Source organism: Siphateles boraxobius, unplaced genomic scaffold (assembly GCF_051911475.1).
Source record: "Siphateles boraxobius isolate OS27281-9 unplaced genomic scaffold, OSU_SipBor_1 37, whole genome shotgun sequence".
Lineage (NCBI taxonomy): Eukaryota > Metazoa > Chordata > Actinopteri > Cypriniformes > Leuciscidae > Siphateles > Siphateles boraxobius.
In genome coordinates, this window is record NW_027508997.1 from 842,097 (window position 1) to 861,940 (window position 19,844).

Here is a 19,844-nt window from a genome sequence, read left to right on the forward strand (position 1 = left end):
CCTACTACTAAAACTAACAGATGCTAACATTGTCTTCAATGGTGTTCAACACCTCTGTTAAAATCTCAGAAAATTTGGTTTAGGTTTTCATGACCCTTTAAGGTATTCATCTGACAAAATTATCCCAAATAAAACAACTGACTTCAAGCACAACTAGCTATATGCTCACAAAATCTTTTACAAATTTTTAATAATATTCGAATAGATGAAAATGTGAATTTTCTTAGGCAAGACGTCACTTTTGGCCACTACTGTATCAAATCTCAACTGCTTGATCCGATCTGCTTAATGAGACTAAAAGGAAAGATATTAAGATATTATAAACGATAACATTATGATTTGCTGTAAAGCTGCCTTGAAACAATGTGTATTGTGAAAAGCGCTATATAAATACATTTAACTTGACTACACCAAATGATTAGGAAGCTGCTATGACACCAATCTAGAGGCAAAAATCATCTTATTAATTTGTAATACACAGTATCAGTGTACTCTTGCAAAATAATTTATTTTGTAAACCGAATATAAATATCAAATATTTCATTGTTTTATAGCAGGTGTATTTTTTTCTTTTTTTTCCGGGAAATTTGAGTCAGGTGTTTACTCATTTCCTTAGAAACCCACCTTTTTATGTAATAATTCCATTCACGTCACAATGAAGGATTTCCAGTGAAAATTTCACTTTCACTGTGAATCCAGATTAACCAAAAAAGAATGTAGGGATTTCATAATCTGAATCTTTCAACAGCTTCCCGTCTGGCTATGTAGACTGGAGCCAAATGAAATGAGGTCATTCGTTTCAAGACATAAAAGAAAGGCAAGTTTATCTAATGAATGTTTGGCAAACATAACTCTGTGGACCGTGACTTTTGGGAAGGATACTCTCAGTATTCCTTGAATCTGATCTTACCCAATAGAGCGGATTCTGTACTGCATTCGGTCTATGTGCAGCACTTTGACTTCCTGAAAAACAGGAAGACGAGGGACAATGTTGGAACATGGAGAGGTTTGAGGCAATGGAAAATCAAACATCAGTGTGTGCATGCGTTACCCTTGGGACGAAGAACATATCAGCACTAAATTTAAAGAGCCAGTCATCCAAAAAATGGAAAAGGAGTGACTCCATATCGTCTCCTGAAACAAAACAGATCAAGTAATCACTTAGTTCACGACAGCGACACGTTTTATTTTACTATGAGAGGGAGAGAGAGAAATAAGAAAACAGAAAAACACTGACTACAACATAATCAGTTATTAATATTTTGTTGGCTCTCTCTTGTTTTTGCATGGGTTCATAATTTCTTTGTACACAGCCTGGCCAAAAATGATGTCTGCACAATTTGCCATGTTTCCTTGCTTGATCACAAATAATACAACTGACTCCGAGCACAACTACGCAATAAGTTTACAAAATCTTTAACAATTTTTAAGTAATATTTGAATAAAGGCTGAAAATAGAAATTTTCCAAGGCTGGACATCAATTTTGGCTGATGTACAATGAAAAATAAAATGACAATTATTCAATTGCTTTTGCTTAAAGGAATTGTTTTGAACCTTTTTGACTCCAAGCCCCCCTAAAAAGAATATATTCAAAGGCTCTGACATCTAAGCTGATCTGATGAGCTCACGTTCATGCGCACACCATGACAGCCAGAAATGTGTCATTTATTGTAGAACTTTGCACAGTCAAAACTAATAAAATCCAGCAGCTGTCAAGGACGAGTTGAGATCCAGAGTCTATTCTGGAAGGTTTAAAAGATGACCTGATGCTGGACAATAGTAGTATAGTCCTATATTCAGTCTTCGCGTCATCTCCTACCACAGGTGTAATATGCATTCTGATGGTTGGTCAGTCTCAAACTTGGTTAAACTGAACCAATAAAGGTTGTGTTAGGGAACATGTGTTGATGTCTGCACTGCAATACACATCATTTTTCTGTGATACTTAACATGTGTTTGTAAAATAACATAGAAACGAAGAGGAAAAAACAGACACAGAAAAAACAGCTGCTTTTCATACTGGATGATTTATATGCTGATTTCCTCATGGAGACACACACACACGCACACGCACGCACACACGCACGCGCGCACACACACACACACACACACACAAGCTTTGTTTTTTCATGTCCTCAGCCAAATTAATCTTCCACATTTTATATCTGTCCGGAGGTTCATCCTTTTTGCACTTCCCACATGCACAGAAGCATTATCACTCAATCCAGACCCTTTTAACATCATTAATTCATTCATGCACTTATTCCTACCTTTATTCACTCCAACTGGCCAAAAGTCTGGAATAATTACAATTTTGTAATGTTTTTAAAATAAGTCTCGTATACTTACCAAGGCTACATTGATTTGATTACAAATACAGTAAAAACGGCAGTATTGTGAAATATTTTTACAATTTTAAACAACTGTTTTACATTTTATTCCAGTCTTCTGTCACATGATCCTTCAAAAATCATTCTAATATGATGATTTGATGCTCAAGAAACATATCTGATTGTGATCAATGTTGAATACAGTTGCTGCTTAACATTTGTATATGCTTTATATAAAGAGTGAAGGGGATTGATTGGAATCCACTGCAGCTTCAATGTATATGTAATGAGTGATTCATGATCAAGGATAAGCATTTCTACATAAATCATTTAATCATATGTTTGCTGTGAGTGTTAACCAGCTTTTAGGTACATTCTGATGTGACCCTCAACATGTGTTGTCTATATATCTGTTTCTAGCTGACAAGTTAAGGTTACAGGGGTATACGTGACTTCACCTGATTTACAGAATTGTACCTCTTTCATGTGTATTTCTCTAGAAACTAAAGTGAATAGTATCTGTACTTCTTCCTGAGGAGGGAATGTATTATCACTATGTTTTGGTAGTTTGTCCTGATGATAGTTAGCTCAAGCCCTCTTCAACCTTGGAGAAACTGCGATTTCCTAGTGCTTTTGTGTGTGCGTTGGATGTTCTGTACAGGTCTTGTATAGGAGCTATGAGACACTTCGGCTTGCAACAACAAACCCGAAGACGCCTTTCTCCGACCTCCGAGGTCACCGCAGACCTAAATCTAGGAATCGTGTGACAACTATCTTGACTAATGGCGACAGAGGGTGCTTCTCATTTCTTATTTGTACATCCTCGTTTATACATTGGAATACTTGATCACTCGAGTGTCACTTCACAGCGCCATCAGCAGCGCTCAAAGGATCTGCCCTTATGTTGTTGAAGTTTGTTTATTTAAGAAATTCATAATGAATAATAATAAAGCAAGATGTGTGGTTTATATAAACTGCAAGAGTAAAGTATAAATTAAAAAGATTGTGACCGATGTGAAGGGGGAGGAGAATGTATACGTGCGTCACGTTTAGTCAATAAAACACTTCCGCATGGGATACCCCTGTGTATCCTCGCTCATGACTCCTCTGGAAGCCTCCTCACTCCTCCATCCTCGCGGTGCAATTAGAGAATTGAGATGTCATTCAAGATGGCTGTGCTTGATTGGTTTCCGGGTCATAGGATGGAGGACAGAGGAGCGAGGAGACGAGGAAGGATATTGAGAAGCACCCATAGTCTCCTATCTATCCATGTGTGGAAATTTGCTTAGACTATAAGTGTTCTTAGCCAACCAGAAACTGCAACCTGAAGCAAGGACGTAGCTTAGACCTTGGTGAATGGTATAACGGCTGTGATCTTGTAACTGTAAGCGGGGCGGCCAACGAACTCCTGTGTGAGTCTTCTTGAAGCGGTCTTCTGCTGATGAATCTGCAAACTATTTCAGTACATCTCTTCTTTAATTTATTATAATACTTACTCTGGGTCTTTATTCTTCATATCTGGTTCTGGGTCTTTGACTGTATACCCCTTACAAGAGTGATACACTTTCATTCAAAAGTTTGCAGTAGGAAAGTTGTTTTTTTTAAGAAAAGAAATGAATACTTTTCTTCAGCAAAGGCACATTAAATTGATTAAAGTGACAGTGAAGTAATTTATAATGTTACAAAAGAGTTCTGTTTCAAATAAATGCTGTTCTTTTGACATTTGGGTTAGCCTAATCAAAGAATCCTGAAAAAAAGCATCACGATTTCCACAAAAATATGAAGCAGCAAAGCTTGTTTAACAACACTGATAATAATAAGCTTCATTGTTTATAAATGAGAATTGATCATAATTGAGCAGTAAATCTGCATATTAGAGTGATTTCTGATGCCTTCCTGTAAAATGGGTTTGATTCCTAGGGAATGTAAGAACCGATCAAATGTGTATTTTGAATATTGTAAGTCACTCTGGATAAAAGCAAATGCAAAATGCAAAAATTTAAATGTCCTGAAGGATCATGTGACACAAAGACTGGAGCGATGATGCTAAAAATTCAGGTTTGCATCACAGGACTAGTTTTAAAAATGCAGCCTTGGTGAGCATAAGAGACTTCTTTCAGAAACATTCAAAAATCTTAAGTATTCCAAACTTTTGCCTGGTGGTGAAAAGCACCATGAACAGAGCCTTTCTTCATTTATACAATTCCCATTGTTGTAACTCTCAAATCTCCTTTGTACTTTTCAAACTCCCCATGTCACAATCGGTCACATGACACAAAAACCAATGGAATTTAGCATAAATTTAATTTGCAGAAGCTCAAAAGAGATTTGAGATAAAAGCCTACAGGTTTAGTTCTCCATTTTTGGTGTTATTTCTTTAGGGTTTAATACAGCAGAATCCTGTAATGCCAGATGGTCTGAAAAGAAAAGGTTGAATATTGTTTCGCACCTTCTGATTCTACTTCCACAGTGTCAGTGGGTTCCACAGTTTCTGTGTCCGTCATGTAGCCAAACATTCCCATTGCACACTGCTCAAAAGCCTCTTCCAGAGAATCTCCCCACGAATGAATCCTACAGTACAACAATAAAGCAAATGTGTCAAAGTTGGGAATGTCACTATAAAAAAATTTTAACATTCAAGTATGGGTTTCTTCTTAATCTTTCCCTTTAAGAACCAAACATTCTTGGCTCTTGCTGCAAATTTCCGGTACTGAGGCAATGTAGAACAACCCATCATATTTAATGTTATGCGGAAATTATACTTTTCCTGTGAAACCACTGTTCCTGTTTACCCTCCTATGTTTATTAGTGGAGCTTTGAGATATCCAGCTATATTTGCAATAAAGTAACAGTACACAGGCAAATACTTACTGGACATCTGCAGTATGATCAAGATCTGAAACGGAAGATCAAATATAGATTTGATGATGATGACATGATTTTGATTCACACTCAAACCTAAAACCTACACTCTTAAAAATAAAGCTTCCAAAAGGCTTTTTTTTCACAGTGATGCCATGCATATAGAATAATAATTTTGGGTTCCCCACAGTCCCAACAAAATCTTAAAATATATATATATATATATATATATACATATTTTTTATTTTATTTTTTTTTTGTATAAAAACATTTTAAAGGGATAGTTCACCCAAAAATGAAATTCTGTCAGTATTTACTCTCCCTCATGTTGTTCCAACCCCGTAAGACCTTCGTTCATCTTCGGAACACGAATTAAGATATTTTTGATTAAATCTGAGAACTGGATCATTCCACCATAGGCTTCTCAGGGATTGAAACTTGCCGGCCTTTTTTGTCTTGCTGAAACTTTTTGTGCGCAAAAACAAACAAAAAATAACGACTTTATTTTTAAGAGTGTATATATAATTACGTGATGAAACAAGAATTTGCAAACATTGAGCAATCAGAAACAATTGCAGAAGAAAAATCATACAGGTTTGGACAACTTGAGGGTGAGTAAATGATTTTCCTTTTTGGGTGGACTTACATTTACAAATGCTGTGTGTGTGTGTGTGTGTGTGTATGTATATATATATGTATGTATATGACAAAAAAATCTAACCTAGCATTTCAGATAATATCTATGTATTGCATAATGGTGTAGTTTTGCGTTGCAATTACGTAATGACGTCATAATGTATACGCATAACGTCATTTAGCAACTAGCAACAAATGATCTGCCTTTGGCAACTTCGTCTGAAAATTAGTTGGCAACAGCTAGTAGTGGGAAGTTCGGATCATTTTAATGACTCGGATCTTTGAGTCTCGTTCAGCAAAAAGAACGAATCTTTTTTCGAGTCATTTCGTTCATTTCAGCATAATATAATTAAAATGGCATGTTAAATATCCCAACACATCTAGTACTTACGAAAATGTTGATTACATTTGTAAAAAGAATAAAAATAAACTATAGGGTAATGCAGCCAAAGCCAGATTATGAGAAACCGAAATGTTTTATTAATTGATTAGTTGTTGGGTCTTAAGTTCAGGCTATTGCAGTCTGATTCTGTTAGTTCACCTCACCTCCTGATCCGAGACCTTCTTTCCTTTGCAACTTCATATTTATCAGGTTAGTTTTCCTCTCGTGTCTCGAGGCATTAGCTGTCGACTCGCCAGTGTCTGACTCGGATCTGTCTGCTGGGCCGACCGTGCCGTGTGTGTGATGCAGCAGGGCCGGACATAGAAATGATTAGTTCATCTTTCGAGTCTCGAGTTCGATCGGGTCCGAGTCTTTCGTTCTTCCTGTCAGTCCATAGAGACTATGCTGTCAGTAGCGGAAAGAGAAATGATTAGTTCATCTCTCGAGTCTCGAGCTCGGGTTCGAGTCTTTCGTTCTTCCTGTCAGTCCATAAAGGCTATGCTGTCAGTACCGGACAGAGAAATGATTAGTTCATTTTCTTCGAGTCTCGAGTTCGGGTTTTAAATCCTTCGTTCTTTTGTCACGTGACCGCTGGTATCTCGCATCAAATACAACATTATATTCGTATTATTGACTGCGTCTGAATGTATATTGTTTTATATTTAGGAATTAAAATACAAAATATGTGCAAAACATTATCTGTAAAATAAAAGTTCCATCTTATATTGTCCCTGTCCTTCTCTTTTCTAAATGTTTTTGTGCATCTGTGGTATGTTTTATTATATATTATACATTAATTAAGTACTATTATATTTAATACCTTAACTATACTTGTTTGTAAAAAGGTTGTAAATTAGTAGGCTATTCAATACGGTGACAAGTCACGTGACAAAAGAACGAAGGACTCAAACCCGAAGACTCGAAAAAATGAACTAATCATTTCTCTTTCCAGTACTGGCAGCATAGCCTCTATTGGACTGACAGGAAGAACGAAAGACTCGGACCCGGCCGAACCCGAACTCGAGACTCGAAAGATGAACTAATCAATTCTCTTTCCGGTACTGACAGCATAGTCTCTATGGACTGACAGGAAGAACGAAAGACTCGGACCCGTCCCGAACCCGAAGACTCGAGAGAGATGAACTAATCATTTCTGTTTCCAGTACAGATTCAGAACCCCTATGTTGCGCAATGCGCATGCGCGGTCGACACAAAATGAACGAATCACTCTCTGAGACAACTCGGTAGTCCCGAGTCATATTAAAGATTCGTTCAAAATGAACGAATCGTTCATGAACGACACATCACATTACATTCGCCTGTTAATAGTGCGTCAAGTAACGTCCATTAATTTACGTATATGTGACTCACATACGAATGACATACTTTTAAGGACATTTAAATCACAATTAAGCACGTTTTGTTTGTGTTCGTCACTGGATCTACATGACGCATGCGGAAAAGTCAGTGAATATGATTTCACTTACACTCATATTTCCTGGTGATTGGAGGGTATTTTGACTTTGTTGCTTTTTGCGCTTCAGTGAGATCAAGCTCGCGGTCATTCATTGTCCTGGAGTTATTTTATTCCTCTGTAGGGGTTATTTCCATGAAAGCATGCTAGACGTGTGAAGACAGAAATAGTGAACTATGCTATCTTATCTCACAAGAATCAAAATAAAAGTCCCGTTAGTATTGCAAAAAAACAAAACAAAACCATTAATACATATTTGCAACAGTTTTATAAATGTCATCAATTTTTAAATGTATTGTTTCATGTTACAGTGCAAAGTTGTGGTAATGATCACTGTTGGTAATGACACAATGACAGCTCAAGTAAAGAGCTGTAGATCCAGCAGCGAAGCACCTCATTCAGATATAAATGGAGAATGTTTCATTCACTCACTGAAACCACTTCAGTAGATGGTAATGGAGGAGTAGACAGAGGGTTAATATGCGATATTAAATGTCCTAATGATTCATTCTCAACTTTGATATTCCAGTAGGCTTGGTACTTGGTTATGTGAAGTGGTGTTAACCTGAGGAAAATTGATTTGATGGATAGTTTTCTGTTGAAATGCATTGCACAGGATTTGCCAGATGCATATGCCGAGAGTTTATGTGTCTTTGCCAGTTGCTTGTTAGTAGCCTACTGAATGAGAGTTCAGAGTAATACAAAATCACTGATGTATGACGGGAGATAACCTTGACAAATGGTTATCGTCCCAGTCCTTTTGGTTGTAGCTACACCAGTGTTCCGCTGGGGTGATCGCCCCATGAGTGCAAAATGAATGGGAGTCTATGGAGCTAGAAAGCTAAATTTGTCTCTTTCACCCGATTGCCGCTGAGAAATCTCTGATTTAAATGTAGGTTTTGCAACTTCAACATGCAGTTATAGGTCGAAAGTTGAATGAACGAGTAGCTACTTATGTCCTTTCGATTTCTTACAGGTTGAGTTGTTGCCCATAACACGCTAGCATTCTGCTAATGAACGCTGATTGATCAGTGAAGGACTGATTACGACCAGAGATACCGCTTGATGGCATCGTGGCATCTGAAGCGGGACCAGAATGTGTGTGTGTGTATTTTCGGCGTGGTCTTTTAAAACAACAAAACAAAAACTCTTCTAGCACGTGTATTTACCTGTGTTAGCTGTGTTGTCGATGCCTCGAGAGAAAAGAAAGTGCAGAGTGCGAAAGCACCAATGTGACGGAAGGTTTGCCGTAAAGCAGTATCTCTGGTCGTACGATGTGTATGACATCATTGGCAATTTAAAAGACTTTTTAAAGCAAATAAGTGACTCTAAAAAATCTAACACCCAGCAATGTGTAATTTCTTTGCATCTCCTTTCGAATACAACATTCAAATTACTAGACAAAAAATTATATCCTGAGAAAAGTGGATTTTGAGGGGTATACAGTAGCTCCATTGACCTCCATTCGTCCTGTACTCGTCCTGTGAGCGCCCTCATATGGAACCAGAGTGGAACTGCAACCAGTTCAGAAGCCGGAAGTTTACTGAGAGTGGAAGTTCTCCCCTTATTAGACATTCTCTGATATTACCTTCATATTTATCTATTCCTTGGGTTTAATGAAATGTATAGATGAAACCACGCTCTCCATGCAGGAGGATGAGTGGGGAAAAGTTCTTAAATGAGCATTCTACTTCATCACAAAATGTAAAAATAAAAATAAAAGAGAACAGTAGGACCTGCCAGTGGATGGTACCAGGTCACATGACCTGTCAGTGGAGGTGTGAAGTTATGAATCCCACCAGATGAGTCTCACCTTAGGACCCAAGCAATCCGATTGGTTCGAATCAAATTTTATGGGTAAACGCTTTAGTGACTGGTTACAAATCAGACAAAATCACTTTATTATATAGGCTAAAACATTTGAACTACGTTATAACGATCATTGATGTCTTTTAACTTAGCCTATATGTTTCATTACTGAAGCTATAGATTGTGAAATTAAACATTTCTCATTCTTAGTGTTTTTTAGTTAGCTTACATATACAATTGAATTACTATACAATAGCAGTCTGTCTTTCTGTAAAGCTGTGTGTACTGTGAAAAGTGCTATTATATATATATTATTTAATGGGCGTTATCCCACTCAAGGTGACACTCATGGTGGGACTCATCTCTCCACCACACCGGCTCCTTCACCCCCCATAGAGAGCCTAAGTCCCTTGGACCATTGGACCAACCATTGGACCAACATGGGACCTTATTTCGGAAAATTAGTGTATGGTAGTCAATTGCGAGAGACAACAAATATTTGGATCCTGTTTAAATTGTGCCCTGAATTACACATATGATGTTTCTCAATTTAAAAGATACATTCTAAAGTCAAGAAAGTCGCAGTTTGATGTAAAACTGTAGAGGTATGAGACTGTGAAAATACGTAATTACAAAGACTATAAACCCAAAAGGCGCGTGTGTGACGTTATACCTTTTCTCTCAACGAATGAAGCTAACTTTACTGAAGCTAACGTCTGTCATATTTTCTATAGTCTAACGTTATAATCGTAGCGTTACGCCGTCATGCCTTTGTGTTTTGTACCAGACTGCACACATACGAGCTTGCTGATGTACAGTGCAAAACGAGAGATGTAGTTCATTGAGATATTTTCACATAAAACTAAATATTACAATCCTCGTGATAACTTTCGTTAACTTTACATTAAGAAAATCCACTTCAAAAGCTAATTACTCCTGGACAGCAATGCCATAGAGATATACAGAAGGACCGCAAAAACGGAAGTTCAAAGACAATATTCTAAAGATGGCTGCGCCCTCGTTTCTCTGGCTCATAAGGTCTGTAGTGGAAATTTTAATAGTCATTGATCCCAAACAGGTATCATAAGAGAAAGAACCTATTCAATGTATAAAAGTATATGTGTGTACGTGCTTGTGCGTGACTTTTCAGGAACATATGGGACAGGACCTCTGACCTTAGGGACGGTCAGTTTTGGCCAGCTTATTTCAGTACCAGTTTGTGTCTTTAAGTAGAAACTGAACAGCAGTAAGGACCTTATCTGAGTGGGTGAAAGGTACAGCGGGTGAGGAGGAACCTTGAAAACAGTATAAAGGCTGTCTCATATCTTCCTGTTGTGTGTCACTCTCTTGCACAGTGTAACTTCTGTGTACTAGACTGAACCTATTCTTGCAAGAATAAATAATTTCTTTTTATTAATTTGACTCTAAATGTCTCTTACGCAGTGATGATGTTTAACAGAATTTTTGCCACAACAATTTGGTGTCAGAACAGTGGGATTCCTTGGAAGTGCCTTCTGGACCTGAGAGCGGACGGTGATTGATCATCCTGGACTGAGCAGTTCCAGCTCTACCTCGTAAGCTTTAGAGAGAGGGGCCGACCGCAATCAGGGCCAGGAGGAACTCCACTGGAATTGAATGAAAGCGAACCCGTGGCAACCCAAAACATCTCTGGTAAGAGACGGCTAAAATATTTTCTTTTGGGGTAAAATATTTTTCTTTTGCCCGAGGTAAATAGCGTTCGTCAGCTCCAGTTTGTATCCAGCCTCTCACGGAGACTTCAGATGCCCCAACGCCTGTGAAGAGACGACTCGACGCCTGTGAAGAGACGACTCAAAGCCGGCGATATGTTATGCCATAAATTAATACATGATTAACTAACTGTATTTTTCTATGTACATTTCCGAAATGCATTTTCTGTAAAGCTGCTTTGAGACAATGTGTATTGTGAAAAGCGCTATACAAATAAATTTGAATTGAATTGAATTGAATTTTGGTATAAGAGTGACCAAACTATACTTGTCACGGTAGACACATTCTCTGTTCCTTCTCGTCTCGTGTTTATGTTGTGGTTTGAATGCACGTGGGTAGTGGGCGTGAATGTATGACATCACCTGATCCACTTCAGCTGATCCTCATTCACTTCACCAGCTGCAGTCAATCTCACCACTCTATTTATACTTACCGCTGTTCTATCATCCTTGTCAGATCGTTGTTTGATGTCGTTCGTGTTGGTGTTCCAGTGTCCAGTTCCTGCCTTGTGTTCCAGTTCCTGTTCTCCGTCTTCGTCTTTGGATTTCGTCTGCTGTTTCACCGTCACCGCACCATCGTCTCTTCACCACCGGATCCTGACCACCGAAGTCCCTGTGTCACCCGTTCTACATCTGCCTGTACTGCATCATCATCATCATCATCCTTATTAAATCTACTGTTTACTTGCATTTGCTTCTCGTCTATTATTACATGATGACAGAACGATCTGACCAGGAAAGAGAAGCAGCGAGTGCATCACAGAGATCGATGGAGGAATTCATTCACCATAGCATCAGGAGGATGGATTCGCAGCAGCGAGAGATCGGCGACACGGGACGCGCAGTACAGGCCTTGGTGACACAGGTGTCCGAGCTCACCCAGCAGATCCAACGCCTACAGGGTCCCACTGCGCCGCCCACACCGACCGTTCCTCCCATACCACCAGAAGGACCCTCCCAGCCAGAGCCCCGTCTTCCAGTGCCAGAGCATTATGCCGGTGAGACTACCTTTTGCAGAGCATTTTTGACCCGCTGTACGATGCATTTCGCTTTACAGCCCCGCACGTTCAACACGGAACAAGCGAAGGTGGCGTTCGTTCTCACTCTGCTGACGGGGAAGGCTGCGCTTTGGGGAACGGCGGTGTGGGAGAACCAACACCCATGCTGCGCCTCGTTCCAGACCCTCGCCGCCGAAATGAGGAAAGTTTTCGACAGGGCTGTCTCTGGGAGAGAGGCAGCCCGAAGACTGGCGGAACTACAGCAGGGAGAAAGGTCGGTTTCGGACTACTCTATTGAATTTCGGACCCTGGCGGCGGAGTGCGGCTGGAACGAGGAGGCGCAGTGGGATATGTTCCTGCATGGGTTGGCTGACCACGTCCAGAGGGAGATCTACGCCCTGGATCTACCCACCACTCTCAACGGGTTGGTCGACTTGGCTCTGCGGGTGGACGCTCGGTTGTCTAGGGTCGAGCGCCGAGCCCCGTCCACCCGTACCTTCGCAGGGACCGACCCTCCACGATCCAGCGGCAGGGACGTGGTCAGCCCCGTCTACGATCCCGAGCCCATGCAGGTGGGTCGAGCTCGGCTTTCCCGGGAGGAGAGGGAGAGGCGGAGATCCCAGGGCCTTTGCCTGTATTGTGGAGGAGCGGGACATTACGCATACAACTGTCCGGTAAAAGGCCAAGCCCGATAGTAAAACTGAGGCTACTATCGGGTGGGATCTCCGCTAGGAAGACCTCATCATCGATTACATCTACCTCCACACTCCTTCCGGTAAGACTAAGGTGGTCAGTCCAACAGCACGACTGCCATGCACTTCTGGACTCTGGGGCTGAAGGTAATTTTATGGACCACACTTTTGCACAGAAAATTCAGATTCCCCTCAGACCCCTCACTCACAGAATTGCCGTTCACGCACTCAATGGACAAGAACTCCCCACCATTTCCCTTTGCACTGAAGACATCACCCTCACCACTTCCGGCAACCATTCTGAGACTATTTCATTCTTCATCATGGACTCACCCCTTGCACCCGTCGTCCTCGGACACCCCTGGCTCATCCGTCACAACCCCCGAGTGGACTGGCACCATAGATCAGTACTGGAGTGGAGCAAGGAATGTCATAAGTCTTGTCTCGTGTCTGCCTGTTCGTCTGTGCCTGTTTCTGTGTTTCAGGAGGAAGCAGGGGATCTGTCTAACGTGCCCGCGGAGTACCTGGACCTGAAGGAGGTGTTCAGTAAGTCTCGTGCTGCTTCTCTCCCTCCGCATCGTCCCTATGACTGTGCTATAGATTTACTGCCAGGTAAGTCTCCGCCTAAAGGCAAGTTATATTCACTTTCTATTCCAGAAAGGGAGGCTATGGAGAAATATATTTCTGATTCTCTAGCAACCAAGTTCATTCGCCCTTCCTCTTCTCCAGCGGGGGCGGGGTTCTTTTTTGTGGGGAAGAAGGACGGTTCTCTGCGACCTTGTATTGATTACCGAGGGCTGAATAACATCACGGTAAAGAATACTTATCCTTTGCCGTTGATGTCTTCAGCCTTCGAGAGGTTGCAGGGAGCGTCCATCTTCACAAAACTGGATTTACGTAACGCTTATCATTTGGTTCGCATCAGGGAGGGGGATGAATGGAAAACTGCGTTTAACACCCCCAGGGGGCACTTTGAATATTTGGTCATGCCTTTCGGGCTGTCCAACTCCCCAGCAGTTTTCCAGGCACTGGTCAACGACGTGTTGCGAGATATGATCGATCAGTTCATATATGTCTACCTGGATGACATATTGATTTTTTCTTCTTCTCTCCAGGAACACGTGCAACACGTCAGACGAGTGCTTCAGAGGTTGCTAGAGAATGGGCTTTTTGTCAAGGCGGAGAAATGCGATTTCCATGCACAGTCGGTCCCGTTTTTAGGGTACATCGTCTCGTCTGAGGGAGTGCGGATGGACCCTGAGAAGATCAAGGCTGTGGTAGATTGGCCAAGCCCAGATTCCCGCAAGGCCCTGCAGAGGTTTCTGGGATTCGCCAATTTCTACCGGCGTTTTATTCGCAATTTTAGCCAACTAGTCGCACCTCTGACTGCCTTGACCTCCCCCAGAACTACGTTCAGGTGGTCAGACACAGCCGAAGCTGTGTTCTCCAAACTAAAGGGCCGCTTTGTTTCAGCCCCCATCCTTGTCGCCCCTGATTCTTCACGTCAGTTCGTGGTGGAGGTCGACGCATCAGAGGTGGGAGTAGGCGCAGTGTTGTCCCAACGCTCTTCCACAGACGACAGGATGCATCCCTGCGCGTTTTTGTCTCATCGTTTATCTCCAGCCGAACGCAATTACGACATTGGTAACAGAGAGTTGTTGGCAGTTAAGTTAGCGTTGGAGGAATGGCGCCACTGGTTAGAAGGGTCGGGGGTACCTTTTATTGTCTGGACTGATCACAAGAACCTAGAGTACATCAGAACCGCCAAAAGATTGAACTCCAGGCAGGCTCGATGGGCATTATTTTTCGGTCGCTTCGATTTTACTCTTTCATACCGCCCGGGTTCCAAGAACGTCAAACCCGATTCACTATCCCGTATATTTGATTTTTCCGAACGCCCGTCTACTCCCGAGTGTATTTTGCCCGAAACTCTATTCGTTTCCACACTCACATGGGAGGTCGAATCGAAGGTCAAGAAGGCCTTAGAAGGGGTAACGCCTCCGCCCGGTTGCCCACCGAACCGATTGTTTGTGCCGGAGGGATTACGGTCCGACGTTATTCAGTGGGGTCATAACTCCAACGTGGCTTGCCATCCAGGAGTTAATCGTACTAGCTTTTTGGTCAAGCAACGGTTCTGGTGGCCACTTATGGCTCGCGATATTCACGATTTTGTTTTGGCTTGCTCGGTTTGTGCCACTGGTAAGACTTCCAATCGACCTCCAGATGGGTTACTCCAACCGCTGTCGGTTCCTTCGAGACCCTGGTCCCACATCGCACTAGATTTTATTACCGCCCTCCCGCCCTCTCAGGGGAACACAGTCGTTTTGACTGTAGTGGACCGATTCTCGAAGGCAGCCCATTTTGTCCCCTTACCCAAATTACCCTCAGCTAAGGAGACAGCGGTTACAGTCGTAGATCACGTTTTTCGTTTACATGGCCTTCCGATTGACGTGGTGTCCGACAGGGGACCCCAGTTCGTGTCCAAATTTTGGCGAGAGTTTTGCAGATTACTGGGGGCGACGGTTAGTTTGTCCTCAGGGTTTCATCCCCAGAGCAATGGTCAAACCGAGAGAGCCAACCAGGATTTGGAGAGAGTGTTGCGATGTTTGGTTTCCAAGAATCCTTCCTCTTGGAGTCAACAACTCTCCATGGTGGAGTACGCCCACAACACGTTGCCAGTGTCGGCTACGGGCCTATCTCCGTTTGAGTGTAGTGTAGGTTACCAGCCACCAATTTTTCCCAGTCTGGAATCCGAGGTCGCGGTCCCCTCCGCTCACGCCTTTGTTCAGAGGTGTCACCGTACCTGGACTAGAGCCCGTGAGACTCTACTCCAGGTGGGGGCGCGCACTAAGGCTAAGGCCGATCGCCACAGGTCGAAGCCTCCCGTATACGTCGTTGGTCAAAAGGTGTGGCTTTCAACCAAGAACATTCCTCTTCGCTCCGTATCTAACAAACTTGCTCCCAAATTTATTGGCCCGTTTGCTGTCACCAAGATCATTAGCCCGGTGGCAGTCCGCCTCAAATTGCCTCCCGCGTACAGGAGGATCCATCCCGCCTTCCATGTATCTAAAATTAAACCCGTGTTTCATTCTCATATTAATCCGCCTGTCCCGGTTCCTCCCCCACCGCGACTCGTAGATGGGGAGACCACGTATTCGGTTAATCGTATACTGAACTCCAGGCGGAGAGGACGCGGATTCCAGTACTTGGTGGACTGGGAGGGTTACGGTCCGGAGGAGAGAAGTTGGGTGCCTGCTAGAGACATACTGGATCACTCCCTCATCGATGATTACAATCGACAGGGTAAGGAGTCTGGGAACGCCAGGAGGCGTTCTTAGGAGGAGGGGTACTGTCACGGTAGACACATTCTCTGTTCCTTCTCGTCTCGTGTTTATGTTGTGGTTTGAATGCACGTGGGTAGTGGGCGTGAATGTATGACATCACCTGATCCACTTCAGCTGATCCTCATTCACTTCACCAGCTGCAGTCAATCTCACCACTCTATTTATACTTACCGCTGTTCTATCATCCTTGTCAGATCGTTGTTTGATGTCGTTCGTGTTGGTGTTCCAGTGTCCAGTTCCTGCCTTGTGTTCCAGTTCCTGTTCTCCGTCTTCGTCTTTGGATTTCGTCTGCTGTTTCACCGTCACCGCACCATCGTCTCTTCACCACCGGATCCTGACCACCGAAGTCCCTGTGTCACCCGTTCTACATCTGCCTGTACTGCATCATCATCATCATCATCCTTATTAAATCTACTGTTTACTTGCATTTGCTTCTCGTCTATTATTACATGATGACAATACTGGCTGAGACTGTTTTCTATGGTGCGAGATCAAGAGATTTAAGGCATAGACTGAGGCAAGAGGTCCTCGACCAAGAAATTGTGACCCTTAAACAGGTCAAGAGATTTTCTAAACTGAGGCTGAGTCAAGAAGTTTTGACCGAGGATTGAGCTCTCGCAAAAGTGGGAAATTGAGACCTTTAAACAGGTCAAGAGGTTTTGCCACACCAAAAGTGGGAAATTGAGACCTACGAACAGGTCAAGAAATTTTGCCACACCAAAAGTTAATTAAGGCTAACTGAAATATTGATTTTGGGTGAACCATAATTAATGACCCCTGTCCGATTTTAGGTTAAAAATCGGATCTGTCGGAGACGTCTGACAGATTACTAGACGAGCGTCGAACAAAATCCACAGAGAACAGAAAACAGTCAGTATGGGGAAATCTCAAAATAAGCTTGCCAAAATTAGATATACCGGTTTTCTGTCAAATGCTGAAAGAATTACGGGGAGAAAATGAATGCAGGGCATTGAAAAGTTTAACCTAATATCATGATTTTCCTAGGTGAGGGAACATTGAGCGCTACGAGATTAAAAGTAGTGCGGGAATCGATTGAACAGGGTAGTGAGAAACAAAAAGGTTGTTATGGCTGCATTCAACGTGTGATTAGGCAGATAAAAAAAGTTGAACTGCCAGGAGAAATAAAGTTTTTACTTCATCCAGTAAATGGAAGCATGACATTAGATGTCTGAGAACTTAAATTTACATGATAAGGGTTGAAGTAGCAAGCAGCTATAAGGCTGTCTGTGTGAAATAGAGGGAACTGTAAGTGAGAGACTTGATGGAAGAGGGAAGTGAAAAACAAAAAGGTTGGTGTGTGAGATATGTGTGTGGGGATTGTAAGCAAACAATCATGTACTGGTTAGATAATGAAGGAACTGGCATGTAGAGAAAAGAAAGAATTAGCATGTAGAACAGAGGATGCAGAAGGAACTGGCATGTAGGGAAAGATGGAAGAAATATAGTAGAAAACTATATGTGATGAAAATAAAATGTCTGACAGAATTTATGGAAGTCAAATTAACTGTTTAAATGGTATGAAAAATGAGTTTCAGAATAAAAATAAGGCATTGAGTATGATTAACGGGGATTAATGTGATAAAAAGATTGTCACAGTGTTGGGTTTGTGTTCCCCTGATGTCCACTAGATGTCCTCCTTTCCCACGGTGTCCTTCACTTATGAACTACATTTCCCACGATCCTTTGTCTCATCATTGCACTCAGCTGTTCCTTATCACTGATCATTGCACTCAGCCAATTCCCCATTTATCATTGTCGATTCCCTGTGTATATAACCCTGTCTGTTTCAGTATGTGTCACGGAGTCCTTGTTATGTCTGACACTTCTTGGTCTGTTCCTGATTGTTCTTTGTGTTTTGTTATTTTTGTATTTGGATTGTTTACACGGTATTTGACCTTTGCCTGGACTGGATTTACGCTTTACGGATTATCCATTAAAAACATCTTTACTGCACTTGGATCTTCTGTCTATCTCCCGAGTGTGTCGTGACAGAAGGACTCCGTCGTCACAAGATCCAGCGGTATGTTTCTCAATATCTCTTCCCCAGCCACCGAGCGGGAGAGAAGGGAGTTTTTTAAGGGGACCCGATTAGTCAAGTTTCGCGGGACCCGTGGAGGTCGCAGTGGAGGAGGTGGTCGAGAGCCTGTTCACGTCCCGTCTACCCAGTCAGAGACTGTTCACGTCCCGTCTGCCCAGTCAGAGACTGTTCACGTTCCGTCTGCCCAGTCAGAGACTGTTCACGTTCCGTCTGCCCAGCGAGAGACTGTTCACGTTCCGTCTGCCCAGCGAGAGACTGTTCACGTCCCGTCTGCCCAGCGAGAGACTGTTCACGTCCCGTCTGCCCAGCGAGAGACTGTTCACGTCCCGTCTGCCCAGCGAGAGACTGTTCACGTCCCGTCTGCCCAGCGAGAGACTGTTCACGTCCCGTCTGCCCAGCGAGAGACTGTTCACGTCCCGTCTGCCCAGCGAGAGACTGTTCACGTCACGCCTGCCCAGCGAGAGACTGTTCACGTTCCGTCCGCCTTCCTGGACCTGGACTATCTGGAGCGTCTGGCTCGGATCCTGGACATGCCCGTGTCTGCTGTTCCAAGGGCGGAACCAGTGTCTGCTGTTCCAGAGCCGGAGCCGGAGGCAGAGCCAATGGCCGTTCCAGAGCCGGAGGCAGAGCCAATGGCCGTTCCAGAGCCGGAGGCAGAGCCATTGCCGGTTCCAGAGCCGGAGGCAGAGCCAATGCCTGTTCCAGAGCCGGAGGCAGAGCCAATGCCTGTTCCAGAGCCGGAGGCAGAGCCAATGCCTGTTCCAGAGCCGGAGGCAGAGCCAATGCCTGTTCCAGAGCCGGAGGCAGAGCCAATGCCTGTTCCAGAGCCGGAGGCAGAGCCAGTGCCGTCTGCCTTCTTGGATCTGGACTATCTGGAGCGTCTGGTTCGGATCCTGGACATGCCCATGTCTGCTGTTCCAGAGCCGGAGCTAGTGTCTGCTGTTCCAGAGCCGGAGGCAGAGCCATTGCCCGTTCCAGAGCCGGAGGCAGAGCCAATGCCTGTTCCAGAGCCTATGCCTGTTCCAGAGCCGGAGGCAGAGCCAATGCCTGTTCCAGAGCCAATGCCTGTTCCAGAGCCTATGCCTGTTCCAGAGCCAATGCCTGTTCAAGAGCCAATGCCTGTTCCAGAGCCAATGCCTGTTCCAGAGCCGGAGGCTGAGCCAATGCCTGTTCCAGAGCCGGAGGCTGAGCCAATGCCTGTTCCAGAGCCGGAGGCTGAGCCAGTGCCTGTTCCAGAACGAGTGTCTGCTGTTCCAGAGCTGGAGCCGGAGGCAGAGCCAATGGCCGTTCCAGAGCCGGAGGCAGAGCCATTGCCGGTTCCAGAGCCGGAGGCAGAGCCATTGCCGGTTCCAGAGCCGGAGGCAGAGCCATTGCGGGTTCCAGAGCCGGAGGCAGAGCCATTGCGGGTTCCAGAGCCGGAGGCAGAGCCATTGCCGGTTCCAGAGCCGGAGGCAGAGCCATTGCCGGTTCCAGAGCCGGAGGCAGAGCCATTGCCGGTTCCAGAGCCGG

The 19,844-nt window shown here is 43.5% G+C and overlaps 1 protein-coding gene across 1 annotated transcript in view; it reads right to left on the reverse strand.

Moving 5' to 3' along the window:
- The window catches only part of zbtb8os (zinc finger and BTB domain containing 8 opposite strand), a 10,853-nt gene extending 2,975 nt beyond the window's left edge, over nucleotides 1-7,878 (reverse strand). Inside the window, exons 1-5 of the mRNA XM_077196872.1 lie at nucleotides 7,699-7,878; nucleotides 5,203-5,227; nucleotides 4,781-4,902; nucleotides 1,052-1,134; nucleotides 911-963 (exon numbers count right to left, since the gene is read on the reverse strand). Of these exons, the coding sequence (XP_077052987.1) occupies nucleotides 911-963; nucleotides 1,052-1,134; nucleotides 4,781-4,902; nucleotides 5,203-5,227; nucleotides 7,699-7,780 (365 nt within the window). The 5' untranslated portion in view covers nucleotides 7,781-7,878. The remainder of the gene's footprint in view (nucleotides 1-910; nucleotides 964-1,051; nucleotides 1,135-4,780; nucleotides 4,903-5,202; nucleotides 5,228-7,698) is intronic.
- Between the last annotated feature and the right edge of the window lie 11,966 nt (nucleotides 7,879-19,844).